The 18,896-nt window shown below is 36.6% G+C and overlaps 1 protein-coding gene across 1 annotated transcript in view; it reads right to left on the bottom strand.

Moving 5' to 3' along the window:
* Nucleotides 1-18,896, bottom strand: part of ADAM10 (ADAM metallopeptidase domain 10) — a 132,503-nt gene that overhangs the window by 87,440 nt on the left and 26,167 nt on the right. The window contains exon 2 of the mRNA XM_077747905.1: nt 10,767-10,917. Coding sequence (XP_077604031.1) covers nt 10,767-10,917 — 151 coding nt within the window. The remainder of the gene's footprint in view (nt 1-10,766; nt 10,918-18,896) is intronic.

Raw genomic sequence — 18,896 nt, 5'->3', positions numbered from 1 at the left:
AGTCACCCAGGTGCTCCTGAACATTCCTTTCTTAACATTTATCACAGCTGTCATTCCCAATCCAATACTTGCCCATCTCATGAATTCATAAACTCCTCACCAGCAAGGATCTGTCTTGTTGAGTTACTCTATTACTATCAACTACTAAAGTGCCTGAAATACATTAGACACTTAAAATATGATAGTGGACTTAGTAAATTATAGCATATTAAAACTATAGAAACATCTCTTATAGCTCAAATAAACTTAAACAACAAAAAAATACACAATATATTTGTTCACTGACACCAGAGATCAAAATTCCATAACAGAACTATTTGTCCCACACCAACATATCCAAGATTCTAGATATGCTAGACTTTTTGTTTATATTTGATTTGTTGGTTCAGCATTATTCTCCTGGTACAGACTGTTTTAGAACGAGTTCAGAGTGCTTATAATTTCAGATTTCAGAGACACGCACAAAAGAACAACTTGATTTTATTCCTATGCACAAGTATTAAAAATATCTGTCAACCCAAAAAAGCAAAGAAAGACTTGAAGTTAGAAAAGATACGTATGATACAAGTGGGGAAATCAAGTATTCAGAAGTTTTTCAAGAAGAAACTATACATGTAATTATCAAAGAATTTTCAAACACAGTTACAGTTTAAAAGTATCACACAACTCTGTAAGATTTCACTGATGCTTATAACACAATTCAAACAAGCATAAAACAAATAAACCAAACATACCCATTTAACTGTTACATAAAAGATTTTCAAGTATAATGAAACAGGATAAACACTTAAATAACCTTTACAGGTGCCTGCGTGGCTCATCCAAATCTTGATTTCAGCTCAGGTCATGATTTCATGATTTCGAATCAAGTTATGATCTAATTGTTCTTGGGATTGAGCCCCATGTTGGGCTTCCCGCTGACAGCACAGAGCCTGCTTGGGATTCTCTCTCTCTCTCTCTCTCTCTCTCTCTCTTTGCCCTTCCCCCACTTGCATGTGCGCATGATCTCTCACTCTCTTGTTCTCTCTAAATAAATAAACATTTAAAAATAAATAAATAACTTTTAGTCATATAAAATCCTTGCTACACTTTTAAGAAACAGGACAACAACTTACATGGGGTTTAATCACTTGATGAAATTAAAAAAAAAAAAAAAAAGAAGGTATATGAATCCAAATTAAATCTAAGCTGGAATACTTATATAAAACCCAACGGCACGTGCAATATTTTAGTATGAAATATAATTTACAACTGAGGAAAAAGATGGTTTTTTCTACCACTAAAATACACTTAATTTCTGACATTTACTGCCTAAGATCACCAACTCTAGAAAATCAGACATTGAATATGCCATCAGATACAAAACCTGTTTTTGATGAACTTTTAGAGATAATGAGGTATCAAAAGAATTAAAAAGAGTCAGAAAAGTACTTTTTCATAAAAATTTTTTTAATGTTTATTCACTTTTGAGAGACAGAGTGTGGGGGTGGGGGTGCCGGAGGGCAGAGAGGGAGAGAGGGAAACACAGAATCTGAAGCAGGCTCCAGGCTCTGAGCTGTGAGCACAGAGCCTGATACAGGGGCCCAAACCCACAAACTCCAAGATCATGATTTGAGCCAAACCGACTGAACCACCCAGGCGTCCCAAAGTACTTTTGTTTTAGTAAATTCTATTCTATTCTGCTCTATTCTATTTTATTCTATTCTAAATAGGCTCCACACCCAATGTGGTGCTTGAACTCATAACCCTGAGATTGAGTCGAATACTCCACCAACTGAGCCAACCTGGTTCCCCAGAAACATACTTTTATACTCTTTCATTTCCTCTTCATTCCCTCATTCCATCTCTTCCACATAAAGCCTAATTAGTGCTTAAAAACATGTAAAATAAAAATATTTCATGTTGAAATCATGTCTATGAAGCTAAACTCAGAGCAATCATCGGCTCTCAATTTAGCTTTTTAAATACAAAATTAACATGAATACAACACAGCTCTTGTTTTTTCTTATGATTCAGGAAGTAATTCAAATACCCAGTGTCCCTTCAAATTCTTTTTTAAGTTTTATTTATTTTGAGAGACAGACAGAATAAGGGGAAGGGGCGGAGAGAGGAAGAGACAGAATCCCAAGCAGGCTCTGAGCCGAATGCAGGGCTCGATCTCACAAACCATGAGATCGTGATGTGAGCAAGATCAAAAACTAGACGTTTAACTGACAGAACAACTCAGGTACCCCCACCGTTAGATTTTTTTAAAAAACTTATTTGTTAGGCTTTTAATTTCTGTATAAAAAGAAAACAGGCAAGAATAAAGAATATGACCTCCTAGAAAAATCCATGACTAAAACAAAAAGCAGTATGAAATATAGTTTAATGATACATGCTAAAGGGCACTTTACCTGCATAAAGTAGGTACTAAATAAACAGCCTTTTCCTTTACAAATTTTTGCTCAAACTTGCTCAAATTTTGCTGGGAAAAATTTCATTGCCAAGTCAGTATTTTTCAAAATTTAGTTTTTCCTCATGCACAATAATACCATTTATATATAATTTAAATTTATTCTCTTCTTCTTTATTGTTCTGGCATCTTTGTTCTCCCTAGATTCTTACCTCTGCTTCTCAAAGTATGCTTGCTTGTCTACGAGTTAAGTGTCCTATCCTAGCTTTCTGCCACCCCACTCATCGTATGACAAAGATAAAATCCAGACACCCCTAGACTAATAACCCAAATCCAGTCAAGATCCGTCAAAGGGAATATTTATATCTTTTACAGATTACTTGGGCTTTATTCTTGATACCCTCATATTTTAGAAGTAGGGAGAACTTATGTTCCAAAGTGCAAAAGAAAATGTCAAATGTCTGACCATTTGTTTTAAACAGTTTGTAAACATAGACTACTAAGGCTATAGCAAGAATTATCTTGTCAAAATCAGAAAAAAGGAAACTTGTCAGTTTTCCAAAACATTATGTGGCACTTAATGAAAAAAATCCAGTATCTTTTTACAGTATATACAAATCACATATTAGACAGAATCAATTTTTGATGTATTATGTACTCTAATAATTAAACACAGAGGCACAAAAAAATAACATGTTATTGACTACATAATGTTTTTATTTTTTACTGTAGTTATTTGAATGTTACTAATATAATATATTTGATAGAATTTTAAAGCAGGAAAGGGCCTAACATTATCGCATCTAAAATTCAAAGCTTTCATGAGGGAACCAAGGCTCATAAGAAATCTCTAGATAACCCATGTTAACTTAGAAGAGAAGTCCACTCAGTCTCTGACTTACCAAAATACTCTTTCCTCTACCTAGTTTATGACTATTTCAATACATCTATATCCTTCCTATAAAATCACAATTTCTTTACTAAGTGACATTCCACTCAAATGCAAAGTGGTAGACCTGAACCATCAAATCTATGAAAGGAAGTAAAGTTAGCAAAGTGGTGAGAAGACCAGAAAATAAAGACAACTGCCTATAATTTGGAAAACAAGATATATGCAAGAAAAGGCTCAAAAAAAAAAAATATATATATGTACACCAAAAAAAAAAAGGTTCAATTTAACAGTATATGCATACTTCCTACAAAAAGATCAACTGTATTATATCAGAGTTCTCAAATATTCTTTCTACGTATTTTTTTAAAATACCACTATGAAGCAGTATTTCAGAAAATTTATAGAAATTCTATTAAGAAAAAGGAATAGTAGTTGGGGCACCTGGGTGGCTGCCCATCCAACTCTTGGTTTCAGCTCAGGTCATGATCTCACAGTTCATCAGTTTGAGCCTCACCATCACCTCTGCATAACCTGCTAAGGATTCTTCTCAACCTCTCTTTCTCTCTGCGCCTACCCTGCTCACACTCTCTCTCATTCTCAAAATAAATAAATAAACTTAAAAAAAAAAAGGAATAGTGGGATGATCCCTTATGCTTCTCTTTAATGACAGTTGTAACAAAAGGCATAAATTTAAAAATATATACATTAGAATCTCACTGTGATCTATACTAAAAATCACTAGTAAATAATCTTGCAGTGAAGTTTTTCTCAGGCTATACTAATACTCTTGGATAAGTCCAAGAGATAATTATTTATACTAAATTTTCATCTATATCAATATAGGACTATAATAATATTTCAGTAATTACATAAAACCCAAACTTGAAGGGTGCCTGAGTGGCTCAATCAGTTGAGCACTTGACTTCAGCTCAGAGCATGATCTTGTAGTCTGTGGGTTTGAGCCTTGAGTCAGGCTCTGTGGTGACAGCTTGAAACCTGTAGCCTGCTTCGGATTCTGTGTCTCCCGCTCTCTCTGCCCTCCCCCAGTTGTGCTCTGTCTCTGTCTCTATCAAAAGTAAACATAAAAAAAAAATTTTAATAAATAAATAAATAAATGTAAAAGACACCAAACTCGACCAATATAAAATATACATTTTAATAAAGTCACATAAGTCACATAGCAAATTTCCTAATGAAACTGCAATACATTGGTAATATACAAGCTTAAAACACAAGACAAATGAAGCCAGGGATGGTAGGATATAACATGTCTTGTTCTAGTATGAAAGAAGAATAAGAAAAGGGAATAACAAAGACAGTCCCTGGCACATTACATGCTTTCACGTGAACAAGAGGCCTGATAGAAAACACATTTTCCACATGTATTTCAAAAATCCTGCATCCTATAATATAATAACTCTGCCTACCACTTAGTGATCAGGAACAACTGCTTAAAAAGCTGAGACAGTTTAGACTACACAATATTTAAGCTGAATATCTATTTCTTAATATTTTAGTGTATTTTATTATCCATCAAATTAAAGATGCAAGGGCACCTGGGTGGCTCAGTTGGTCTGACTTTTGATTTTGGCTCAGGTCAAATGGGATCTAGCCCCACGTCGGTCTCTGCACTGAGTATAGAGCCTGCTTAAGATTCTCTCTCTCCCCCTTTGTCCCTCACCATGCTTGTGCTCTCTTTCTAAAATAAAATTTTTAAAAAGTGCTTTCGGGGCGCCTGGCTGGGTGGCTCAGTCGGTTAAGCGTCCAACTTCAGCTCAGGTCATGATCTCATGGTTTGTGGTTTCAAGCCCCGTGTTGGGCTCTGTGCCGACAGCTAGCTCAGAGCCTGGAGGCTGTTTCAGATTCTGTATCTCCCTCTCTCTCTGACCCTCCTCAGTTCACGCGGTCTCTCTCTCAGAAATAAACAAAACATTAAAAATTTTTTTTTAAAAATCAGGGCACCTGGGTGGCTCAGTCAGTTAAGCGCCTAACTTCGGTTCAGGTCATGATCTCACAGTTCATGGGTTTCAGCCCTGCATGGGGCTCTGTGCTGACAGCTAGCTCGGAGCCTGGAGGCTGTCTCTGGATTCTGTAACTCCCTGTCTCTCTGACTCTCCCCCACTCATGCTCTCTCTCGCTCAAAACTAAATAAAACACGTAAAAAAAATTTTTTTAAATAAATAAGTACTTTCAATACTTAAAAAAATTAAATACACAATAAGCAACTGATACTTACTTTACTTTTTCTGATTAAATCTCTGATAAGGGCTAGGCCTTTACATAAGTATTAGTTATATACCTCCCTGTCAGCATTTTATGCTTATAAATGTACTCCTTTCATACTGTTTCATTCATTCATTCACTCACTCAGTATAACTTAAATGACCACCAACTACAGAAAAAAGGTGAATATAACTCAAGCTTTGCCCTTCAAATTTGCAGGAACAAAGGGCATATGCATGTAAACAAAGTTATAATAAAATGTAATAAATGCTATAAGTGATATACTTACTGCTAAGTGAGCTTAGAGGAAGAAGCAATGCTCTGGGTACATATCACTCGGGCATCCCACTTATCAGAATTTATCCAAGTAAAGCTATTTCTAAAATTAAGGAAACTGATTCCTAATTTGTTTTTTTTTTTTATTTTTTTTTTTAATGTTTTATTTATTTCTAGGAGAGAGAGAGAGACAGCGTGAGCAGGGGAGGGTCAGAGAGAGAGGGAGTCACAGACTGAAACAGGCTCCAGGCTCTGAGCTGGCAGTCAGCACAGAGCCCGACGCGGGGCTCGAACCCACGAACCGCGAGATCATGACCCAAGCGAAAGTCAGACGCTTAACCGACTAAGCCACCCAGGCGCCCGATTCCTAATTTCTAAGCAAAGCAAAGGGGTATCTTTTACCCTAGCATCTATTATTAAAATATTTTAATATCCTAATGAATATTACTGAAGTATGTTTCAAAATACTTACTTCCCTTAACAATCTTTCCTCTAACTAACTGCGCACAGGCCCACAGGACTTTTTATTTTATTTTATTTGTATTTTATAGAGAGTGTGTGAGCAACAGAGAGAGGCAAAGGGAAAGAGAAAAAGAGAATCTCAAGCAGGCTCCATGCTCCAGTGTGGGGCTCAGTGTGGGGCTCAATCTTAGGACCATGAGATCATGACCTGAGACAAAATCAAGAGTCAGACATTCAACCAAACCACCCAGGCTTTGACAGTCACCCAGCCACCTTCGAAAAAAAAAGAAAAAAAAATTTATTTTTTAAGGTAGGCTCCATGCCCAGCATAGAGCCCAATGCGGGGCTTGAACTCATGACCCTGAAATGATCAAGACCTGAATGGAGGGTCGCCTAGGTGGCTTAGTCAAGTAAGCATCTGACTTTGGCTCAAGTCAAGATCTTGTAGTTTGTGGGTTCAGGCCTCACATCAGCCTGAACTCACATCAGCCTGCTATCAGCATAGAGCCTGCTTGGGATTCCTTTCTCTCTGCCCCTCCCTGACTCATGCTTTCTCTTTCAAATAAATAAATAAACTTTAAAAAAGAAAAAGAAAAAGAAAAAGGAAGAAAAAGAAAGAAAGAAACAAACAAAGAAACAAAGACAGACAGAGAGATGGACTGGAGTTAAGATTTTGAGTTGGGACACTTAACTGACTGAGCCACCCAGGCACCCCATATTTTCAAACAACTTCAAACGTTATTTCAAGAGCGGTGGTTTTTCATGGAATTCTTTTCTTCTTTTTTAAATTTACTTATTTTGAGAGAGAGAGAAAGAGAGCATGCATGTGAAAGTGGGAAATGGGCAGAGAGAGACCCCCAAGGAGGCTCAGCACTGTCAGTGCAGAGCCCAACACAGGGATTAAAACCACAAACCATGAGATCATGACTTGAGCCAAAATTAAGAGTCAGATGCTTAACTGACTGAGCCACCCAAGTGTCCCATTCATGGAATTCCTAAGAATGGACTTGGGGCTTAAAGAATCTCAACATTTCTTCATTTAATGTTATTATCTGTAAACCTGGTATGTGATACACCCTTTCTTATTTAGGAAACTTGGAAGCCAGGTTGAAAGAAGTTTGCCTATGCACTTAAACATAAAACAAACAGCACAAAGAATGACTTTAATACATACACACAACACACCACACACATACACACACACACACAGACTGTGTTAGTATTCAAAGATGCAAGTCATACTTATCTAACTAAACAGAACCCTTTTCAAGTATTTACCTCTTTTCTAAGTTAACTGCACAGTATTTATTATATTCTGTAATTTATTAAATCTTAGCAATGTGATTCTAGGGGATTAAGCCGAACCATATAATCAGGAGAAACAAACTCTACTTGATTATTTTTTAAAAGATGAAAAATAGATATTAGGTGTAGCCACAATGCACAAGGGCAACACACATTTTACAGGCTGGATGACAGCTAGGTATAGCCCAAAATCACCCCAAAACCACATTCACAATAAAGCTGGGTCTTCTAATCAACACACTGCTATTTTATAATAATCATTTCTCATTGGTATTATAAATTGTTATTAACTCATAATTTGTGTATCAATACAAATCCTGTTTACGGGGGTTGTAGGGTACCAAAACCAATTTTTTGTATATGGTGGAGGAGGAAGAGACTGAGCAGGAAATCTGTAACTATACCACCCAGGTCATTTCATAGGCCCTTGCAAGGAAAGAGAAATAAAACAGATCATCACATTTTTAACTAATGTATGTTACAATGTAATTAAAATAACCACATTTTAGGGCAAAAATTCTAAGACAACATGAATATACAAGTATGATAATTGAAACAGTAAATTCCAATACCTCAATTCCAATCTACTCCAGACAAAGTAGTGCATATATATAATTGATTAAATAGATTTCTGTTAAAAGCATCTAAGGTGACCACTTATACACAAAATGACATCTCCTGGCTGCAGGCCCTTTGTGGAGAGCCTCAGTTCCAAGGATCATTTGAATATCTATAGTGTTTTACCTATAAAGCACCATTATCACATTTTCCTCTTATGAAATGACTTACCCACCTCTTGCTGCCCTATTAGATCTATGTTTGATTTATGTTTCTACCACCCATAGCCTAAACTAGGTAACTTTTAACGAGTCAATAAACAAGTTTATGGATGAATAAACAGCGTGCACTCACATGTTCACTCTCTCTCACATGCACAAACAAAACAAAAAAGGAGGGTGGGGGAGAGCTAGGAGTTCACCTTGGCCACAAGCTCAGTATGAATTATGTGATAGATCAAATAAAAAATCTAATGTAACAGGAATGTGGTATTCAAATCAAAGGCAGCTAGAATCTCTACCTTTCTTTTTGGTAGTTACACTATATTTGGAATATAATATTAAATTTATTTTGAGGTGGTCACTAAAAACTTAGGAAGCCTGAAAGGCTGCTATTATTTCATGATACTAGTAAAGAATCGGTAATTTAAAAATATCTGAAGTTAAGGATCATAAAAATTAACATAAATTGCTACCACTAATATTCTTACTTAAAAAAAAAAACCCTAAAATGAATCTTTACTTCCTTCATATGAAAGCAAGAGATTTTATAAATTAAAAGTACTTTTTTCTACAATGAGAATTACATTTTAATACAGAAAATAATTTAAGTAATATTTATTTCCATGGGCAAAATAAGTTTCACAGTATTTTTATTCTCTGATTAGTAATGAAATTTATATTCTAATATCTGATTAAAAATAATTATCTTTTCATCCATTAATATCTTTCTTAAGCATCTGTACATCTGTACTTAAGCATAAGTACAAAAAATAAACATTACTAAATAGTAGCCAGTATGCTAAAAACAGTTATAGAAAAATAAACAAATACACTCATGAAAAGGAAGACAAAACAATCAAAATACCAATGGCACAGATGAGCAAATTAAAACATTACTATATAGTAGCCAGTATGCTAAAAACGGTTATAGAAAAATAAACAAATACACTCATGAAAAGGAAGACAGAACAAATCAAAGTACCAATGGCATAGATGAGCAATTTAAAAGTTCTGAGGAAGGTGTAGGTAAATTTTTAAAAAGGCAGGACTTGAACTGTACATTAAAAGATGATCAAGACTTAAGATAAATGACTCAGAGAACAAACTGCTCATGGTATATTCAGCAACCAGATGATCATTCTGGGTGAAAAAGACACTTAATGTTGGGAAACGGAACAAACTTTACAAAAATAGACTAGAATTAATTTACAGAGAATCTTGAAAGCCAAGTTAAGAAATCTGGCTTACAATCATTAATTGAGGACTTTAGAACAGTAAGCTGACATGAAAAAGCAAGCATTTAAGGAACAGTCTTCTTGTAGCAGTCCATAGGATAGCTTTAATGATAAATGGAAAGGAAGCTGGGAAACCTATTAGGAGGTGAACAATAAATCAAGGTTACATCAGTAGGAAAAACACAAAAGGAACTAAGCAATTACAGTAAGCAAGACAGAGAGTCTAACAGAGAATGCTCCAAGATTTTGCATCTAAGTACCCCTAACCAACAGAAAGAAAAAGTATGGGGTTTGAGTCGGTCAGGTCTGACTCAAATCTATGCTGTGTAACTTTAAAGAAATAATTTATCTTCTCTGAGCCTTAGTTTTCTCAGATATAAAAAGATATTTACCTTGTTTGGGTTTTGAGAAGATTAAATTAAAAACTATGCACCTAGGATACCCCAGGCACTATACCAATGAGATTTTTACCTTTCTCCCCTGGCTCCCTGTTCTTTATCCTTTAACAATTCTGTCTGAGAAATGAGCAGTACAGTAGGTAATCTGTTTAAAACTGTCACTTTAGAGTTAATAAAATTGAGTTAATGAGAAATTAAATGACTTAATGACATAAAACCAGCTACCTTTACTGTTGGCACCAGAAGACAGATCTATTGACCCATAAAACACATAAAAAGTAGTGGGAAATTATGAACGAAGAATCTTCTTTAAAAATACATCCTCTAAGAATACAACAGAGGATTGGGTTCAAAATTTAAAAACATTTAAATTTGACTGTTGCCTTAATACAAAAAAGATAATCCATTTTAAAAGAAAACATTTTTGGGTCACCTGGGTGGCTCAGTTGGTTAAGCATCCGACTTCGGCTCAGGTCATGATCTCACTGTTCATAGGTTCGAGCCCCGCATGGAGTTCTATGCTGACAGCTATCTCAGAGCCTGGAGCGTTCTTCAGATTCTGTCTCTCTCTCCCTCTCTCTGACCCTTGCCTGCTCATGCTCTCTCTCTCTCAGAAATAAATAAAACATTAAAAAAAAAAAAAAAGAAAACCTTTTTTAGCATATATACCAAATTCTAGAGTAGGCTGAATTTCCAAATGGGAATCTTTCCATTAGAGAAGGAAAATTAATGGTATAAATTTCTTCTTTTAACTTAGACTGAATATAGGAAAACTTCATACACAGCAATAAATTTACTCACCTTCCATGGGCATGGAAATTTAGACGTAAAAACTGGTCCTCATGTGAAATTGCTCTTTTGGCACGCTGGTGTTTTTGGTGTAATGAATCCACATCATAAGACAATCCTTCATAATGTCTAATGTATTTATTTAAAGGATTTCCATATTGACCTATAAAAAATAAACAGTTTGAATTAGTATCATCTTGAAGGTCCATTCGAGTACTAATACAATTCCATGATTATTCAAATATCTACACATACGTATGAAACAATTGTCTCACTGATGTTACTACCTCATTTTCACATACATTTTTCTGAAAATTTATTGTAATGGAAATTTCTTTTTTTTAATTTTTTTTGTTTGTTTTGTTTATTTTTGAGACAGAGAGAGACAGAGCACAAGTGGGGAGAGGCAGAGAGAGAGGGAGACACAGAATCTGAAACAGGCTCCAGGGTCTGAGCTGTCAGCACAGAGCCCGATGTAGGGCTCGAACCTACAAACCGTGTGATCATGACCTGAGCCAAAATCGGACGCTCAACCGACTAAGCCATACAGGTTGTGTATGGTTGGGAATTTCAACCATACACAATAGTCTGAATGTTAGCCACAGGTCTGTCTTTGATGTCTTTTATCAGGCTAAGTTTTCTATTAATACTTAGCTGATAAAAACTATCAGGAACAGATGCTGACATGTCACCTGCTCTTTCTGCACCTAGTAAGTTGATTACATGGATTTTTTTCTTTTAGTTTATTAACATGACGAATTAAGGTTGATTGATTTTCTATTTTAAATGTTTTCTAATGTTTATTTTTGAGAGAGAGAGAGAGAGACAGAGTATGAGCAGGGGAGGGGCGGAGAGAGAGGGACACAGGATCTGAAGCAGGCTCTAGGCTCTGAGCTGTCAGCAAAGAGCCCGATGCAGGGCTCAAACTCATGAACTACGAGATGATGACCTGAACCAAAGTCAGATCCTTAGTCGACTGAGCCACTCAGGAACTCCCAAAACTGACTGATTTTCTAGTATTAAACCAAGCTGTACTACTGAAATAAACCCCATTTGGGGGGCACCTGGGTGGCTTAGTCGGTTAAGCGTCCGACTTTCGCTTCGGTCATGATCTCGCGGTTCGTGGGTTCAGGCCCCGCGTCGGGCTCTGTGCTGACTGCCAGCTCAGAGCCTGGAGCCTGTTTCAGAGTCTGTGACTCCCTCTCTCTCTGACCCTCCCCTGCTCACGTTGTCTCTCTCTCTCTCTCCTAGAAATAAATTTAAAAAAAAAAAAAAATTAAAAAAAAAAACCATTTGGTTATGGTGTACTATCTTTTACAGTACTGTTGGATTTGATTTGCTAGTACAGCTTTGTTTAGAATCTTTGTTATCTGTGTTCATGAAAAAGACTGGTCCATAGTTTTCTGTTTTTTTGTACTATCTTTGCCAAGTTTTAATATTAAAGTAAAAGAGGAGTTGGGAAATATTACCTCTTTTTCAGCTTCTTGGACACATTCATATAGCACTAGTATTCGTACCTCCTTAAATATTTGACAGAATTCAGCAGTAAAACCATCCTGGCCTAGAATAGGCCAGGTTATTAATAACTACAATTTCAATTTCATATATAGATAAAGGGCTACTCAGGTTATCTACTTCTTAAATAAGCTTTGCAAGACCTTATCCATGTCACCTAAGATGTTAAAGTTATGGAAATAAAATTGTCCATAATATTCCCTTATCGTATTTTTTATGTCTTTTTGAATCTGCAGTGATATTACCTCTCCCATTCCTGATACTGGTAATCTATATCTTGTCTCTTTCATTCCTGATGAGGATAGCTAGAAATTTACTGATTTTACTTATTGTCCCCCCAAAAAACAACTTTTCTTTCCTTTGATTTTCCCTACCTATTTTTGTTTTCTATTTCTTGATTTTCCCTTTGATCGTCATTATTTCTTTTCTGTTTACGTTGAGTTTACCTGCTTCTTTTTTGTTTCATAAGGCAATGCCACAGATTTAAGACTGTTTCTTCTCTACTCCAGATGTTTAGTGCTATAAATGTACCCCTAAGGCAGCTTTAGCAGCATCCCAACAGATTCTGTTATGCTGTTACTATTTTATTCCATTCAGTATACTTTCTAATTTCCTTTTTGATCCCTGTGTTATTTATAAGTTTGTTACTTATTTTCCAAATACTAAGGACTTTCTCAATTATCTTTCTGCTATTGACTTCCCATTTACCCCATTATAGCCAGAAAACATGCTTTGTACATCAAACCTTTTGGATACACAGAGTTGTTTTATGACACAGAATATGATCTTTATAATATTCATGTGCACTTGAAAAGAATGGGTATTCTGTTAATGGTGAGTGTCCAGAAATGTCAATTTCTGCTCTTATTGGGGCGCCTGGGTGGCTTTGTCGGTTAAGCGTCCGACTTTCGCTTAGGTCATGATCTCGCGGTTCGTGGGTTCGAGCCCCGCATCGGGCTCTGTGCTGACTGCCAGCTCAGAGCCTGGAGCCTGTTTCAGCCTGTGACTCCCTCTCTCTCTGACCCTCCTCTGCTCACGCTGTCTCTCTCTCTCTCTCTCCTAGAAATAAATAAAAAATATTAAAAAAAAAAAGTTTAAAAAAAATTTCTGCTCTTATTGAGTATTCTATAAATGCCAACCAGGTCAAGTTGGTTAATGGGGTTTTTCAAGTCTTTTATATCCTTACTGATTTTTCTACCTACTTGTTCTATTTTCAAAAGAGGGGTACTGAAATCTGTCTATGATTGTGATCTTTTGTTTTTCCCCTGCAACTGTTTGCTTCATTGATGTTTGAAGCTCTGTTACTACATGCATAAATGTTGATTATCATGCCTTTTGGATTAATTCATCCTTTGTCATTAACAAATGATCTTCTTTATTTTTTGCGATATTTTACATCCTAAAATCTACTTTGATATTGATATAGCCACTACCCTTTTTTTCTTTTTTGGACTAGCATGGTATATCTTTTTCCATCCTTTTACTTTTAACCTACCTGTATCTTGATATTTAAAGTGAATTTGTCATAAGCAGCATATAATCAGGTCTTGCTTTTTTTCTTTAAGTGAGCTCTATGCCCAACACTGGGCTTGGACTCACAACCCTGAGATCAAGAGTTACATATTCTACCAATTGAGCCAGCCAGGCGTCCCTTGGGTCTTGCTTTTAATCTAATTTGATAATCTCTGCCTTTTAATTGGGATGTCTAGATCATTTAAATTTAAAGTAGTCACTAATGGTGTGCCTGGGTGGCTCCACTGGTTAAGCATCGACTTTGGCTCAGGTCATGATCTCACCATTCTTGAGTTTGGGCCCTATGTCAGGCTCTGTGCTAAGAGCCAGAGCCTGAACCCTGCTTCAGATTCTGTGTCTCCCTCTCTCTCTCTCTGCCCCTCCCCTATTCGTACTCTGCGCCTCTCTCTCTCAAATATAAATTAAGACATTAAAAAAAATTTTAGGGGCACCTGGGTGGCTCAGTCAGTTGGGCGACCAACTTCAGCCTAGGTCATGATCTCACAGTTCGTGAGTTCGAGTGCCACATCCGGTCCTGTGCTGACAGCTCAAAGCCTGGAGCCTGTTTCAGATTCTGTGTGTGTGTCTCTCTCTCTGCCCCTCCCCCGCTCATGTTCTGTCTCTGTCTCAAATATTAATAAACTATGAAAAATTTTAATAAAGTAGTTACTAATATGGGTAGGTTTAAGTCTATCAATGTCATTTATTTCTATTTGACTCATCTGCACTTTGTTCCTTTTTTCCTTCTTTTGGACTAATTATTTTTTATGATTTCATTATTATCTCTTCATTGGCTTATTAGTGAAACTCTTTGGTTGTTTCAGTAGTTGCTTTAAGGCTTATAGTACACTCATTAACTTATCCCTGCCTACCTTCAAGTGATATTATAACACGACAGGTAGAAGAACTTCCATTTATCTCCTCCTGGCCTTTAGGTTATTGCCATTGTATATTTTACTTATACATATGTTATAAACCCCACAATATATTGTTGCTGTTTGGGTTGAAATAATTATCTTTTATTAAAATTTTTAATGTTTATTTATTTTTGAAAGAGTGAGAGACAGAGTGCTAGCAAGGGAGGGACAGAGAGAGAGGGAGGCACAGAATCTGAAGCAGGCTCTAGACTCCAAGCTGTCAGCACAGAACCTGACAGGGAGCTCAAACCCATGAACCATGAGATCATGACCAGAGCCAAAATGGGACACTTAACTGACTGAAGCACCCAGGTGTTCTGGAATAATTATCTCTTAAGGAGGTTTAAATAACAAGAAAAAAAAAATCTTTAATCATCATGTTCAGGGTTCTTTGTTCCTTTATGTGAATACATATTTCCATCTAGAATCATTTTCCTTCTGGATGACTTCCTCTAACATTTTTTCTACTGGTGAAAAACTCTTCCAGCTTTTGTATGTCTAAAGTCTTTATTCTGTCTTCACTTTTTAAAGATATTTTCACAGGGCACAGAATTACAGGCTGACACGTTCATATATTTTTCTTTAAATACTTTTAAAATGTTACTCCACCATCTTTTCAATTGTATTTCTTCTGACAAGAAATTTGCCACCCTTATCTTGCTCCTCTGAATACAATGTGTCTTTACCCTCCCTAGTTTGCTTTTAAGGTTTTCCTCTTTATTCTTAGCTTTGAGCAATTTGATTATCATGTGCTTTGGTTTCTTCATATTTCTTGAGCTTTATATCAGTGAACTTCTTGGATCTGTGGGTGGACAGTTTTTCAACCATTATTTCTTCCAGTTTTTTTGTTGTTGTTGTCGAACTCTCCATCCTTCTCTAGGCGGATTCCAATTACAAGTATATCAGGTCATTCAAGCCCTTCCCACAGTCCACTAGTGGTTTTTCATATTCATTAAAAATTCTTTTCTCTCTTTTCATTTTGAATTGTTTCTGCTATGTCTTCTACTTCACTAATATTCTGCAATATCTAATCTGTTGTTAATGCCATCCAGTGTACTTCGTATTGAAAACAGTACAGTTTTCATCTCTACAAGTTAGATTTGTGTTTTATTATTTTCTATGTCTCTGCTTATATTATATGAAACAGTCATAATAACTCTTTTAATGCTTTGTTACTTCTAATACCTGTGTCACTTCTAGGTTGGCTCCAATCGGTTGCTTATTCTTCTCATTATGGATTATTGTTTTCCTGCTTCAATGCATGCCTTAGAATCTTGCACTAAATGGATTCCAGACAGTACAAATTTCACTTTATTGGGTGGTAAGCATTGTTTGTATTTTTATAAATATTCTCAGATTTTGTTTTAGGACAAAGTACAGTTACTTGGAAACAGTTTGATCCTTTTAGGTCTTGGATTTATAATTTGTTAGGTGGGTCTGGAGCAGTGCTCAGTGTAGGGCTAACTCTTCCCCACTACTGAAGCATGACCTTTCTGAGTAGTCTACCATTGCTGTAAAAATTAAGTTTTTCTAGTCTCGCCAATGAGAACAGGCACTATATCCTGCTTTATGTGAACACAAGGTTCTGTTTCTTTCCCTGGACTCAGATAGCTTCTTCACATGTATGCATTGATCAATACTCTGCCAAACACTAGGGGAACCCTTTGCAAATCTCAGGGATTCTCTCTCTATGCAGTGTTCTTCACTCTGATATTCTGTCTGTGAATTCTAGTTGCTTAAACCCTCTTGAGTGTCAGTTTCATCTCCTCAACTCAGACAGTTGGTCTCCACCTAGGTTCCTTCTCATATCACTGCAGATAGGCATTTTCTCAAGATAGAAAGCTGAAACAATCATAGGTCTTGACTCATTTAAGATATTTTCCCTCTCTCAGGGACCACTGTCCTTTACAATCTGGTGATCAGGTAACCAGTGTCTTAAAAACTGTGGTTTCTCTGAGTTTTTTTCCTTAGTTTCCTTAGTTTTTTTCAGACAGGATACATCTGGTTCTGGTTTCTCCATCCTCACCATGAGGGATTCCTTAACAAACAGAAATTTCTTCCTGAAGAAAACTGCCCTCTTTTGGGGCGCCGGTGGCTCAGTTGGTTGGGCGTCTGACTGCAGCTCAGGTCATGATCTCACAGTTCGTGGGTTCGAGCCCCGCGTCGGGGTCTATGCTGACAGCTAGCTCAGAGCCTGGAGACTTTTTCAGATTCTGTGTCTCCCTCTCTCTCTGACCCTCCCCTGCTCACGCTGTCTCTCTCTCCCTCAGAAATAAATAAAACGTTAAAAAAAAAAAAGAAAAAGAAAGAAAACTGCCTTCTTTTATAAAACAAAGTACCAGGTTTGTTTTTAAAAAGAAACTATAATGGTTTATCTAGAGTACTGCATAAAGCGTTAGTGTCCATCACTGAATTTTCTGTATATACAAGTCAGTGACTAGTCATTATACAGTTAAGGACACAAATTCTTAGGTCAAATGCTCTGAGTTTAAGTGCTGGAGAATGACTGCACAACAAGGTAAATACACTTAACACTACTGAGCTGTATACTTAGAAATGGTTAAGGTAGTAAATTTTATGATAAGCATTTTTTTACTAGAATAAAAAAACTATTGGGTTTAAATCCCATCACCTTCATTTATTAGCTTGTTTCCCTAATCAAATGGAAAACTTAGCTTCACTGCTCCATCCCTAAAACTGCAAAGAAGTAAGGGTGCCTGGGTGGCTCAGTAGCATAAGCATCCGACTTGGCTCAGGTCATGATCTCGCAGTTTGAGTTCAAGCCCCACCTCATAGTTTGTGATGACAACTTGGAGCCTGGAGCCTTTTGAATTCTGTGTTTCCCTCTCTCTCTGCCCCTCCCCTGCTCATGTTCTATCTCTCCCTGTCTCTCAAAAATAAACAAACGTGGGGCGCCTGGGCAGTTCAGTCAGTTAAGCAGCTGACTTCGGCTCAGGTCATGATCTCACAGATCGTGGGTTCGAGCCCCGCATCAGGATCTGTGCTGACAGCTAGCTCAGAGCCTGGAGCCTGTCTTCGGATTCTCTATCTCTCTCTCTCTATCTCTCTCTCTCCCTCTCTCTCTCTCTTTCTCACTCTCCCCTGCTCACGCTGTCTCTACTTTCAAAAATAAAAATTAAAAAAAAATTAAATTAATAAACATTTTTTAAAAAGTTTTTTTTTAACTGGAGAGAAATAGAATACCTCTCTCTTAAGGCTGTTTGGATTATGATTTAAGCCATGGGTGGCAATTAGCAAAGTGCCTCCAATACAGTAGTCACGGTAAATAATTGTCCTCCTCCTCCTCCTCCTTCTTTCTTCTTCCTCTTTTTCTTTGTCATCATCATCATCATCATCTCCTCCATCTCTTCCTTTAAAAGTTCCTCCTCCCACACTTGCCTTTGAGACTTACATGCACTAATTGAGGCCATAAACTGAAGAATAAACACAGAACTGGATTTGCATTCTGACACTTCCTAGTAATGACTGCATGAGCTACGTGATTTTTTAACTTTTTAAAAATCTTAGGGTTTTTATCTGTAACACAGAAATAAGGACTACCTTAAATGCATGTGAACTGCTTAGCACAACGGTTGGCATTAAAGGATTATTTAATTTAAACTATTATTGAATAAATTCACTCTACTCTTGAATGCACTGTTCTCAAGAGAAATGATAAGAATGGAATCCAAAACTATCTTTGCAACTAACAAAGAAAATATAGTGAAGCTAGGGTATAAGAAACAATAAAGCTTACTAGTATGAAATGTTTAAAAATCAAGACTAAATAATGGAATCAAATATTATACTACACATTCATCATATTCTTTAAAAATATTTTAAGTTTATATTTAGGTTTAAAAATACCAGGGGCGCCTGAGTGGCTTAGTCGGTTAAGCGTCCGACTTTCGCTTAGGTCAGGATCTCGCGGTTCGTGGGTTCAAGCCCCACATTGGGCTCTGTGCTGACTGGAGCACAGCTGACTCCAGCTCAGAGCCTGGAGCCTGTTTCAGTCTGTGACTCCCTCTCTCTCTGACCCTACCCTGCTCACGCTGTCTCTCTCTCTCTCCCCTAGAAATAAATAAAACATTTAAAAAAATAAAAATAAAAATAAAAATAAAATAAAAATACCCCACACAAGAGAAAATATCAAGGAGAAATCAAGAATGGGAAAGTTGTAGTATGAGAACTTTTGGGT

This window comes from Crocuta crocuta, unplaced genomic scaffold (genome assembly GCF_008692635.1).
Source record: "Crocuta crocuta isolate KB4526 unplaced genomic scaffold, BGI_CrCroc_1.0 scaffold130, whole genome shotgun sequence".
NCBI lineage: Eukaryota > Metazoa > Chordata > Mammalia > Carnivora > Hyaenidae > Crocuta > Crocuta crocuta.
The sequence above is the reverse complement of the archived record's forward strand: the minus strand, read 5'-3'. Positions and strand labels throughout refer to the sequence as shown.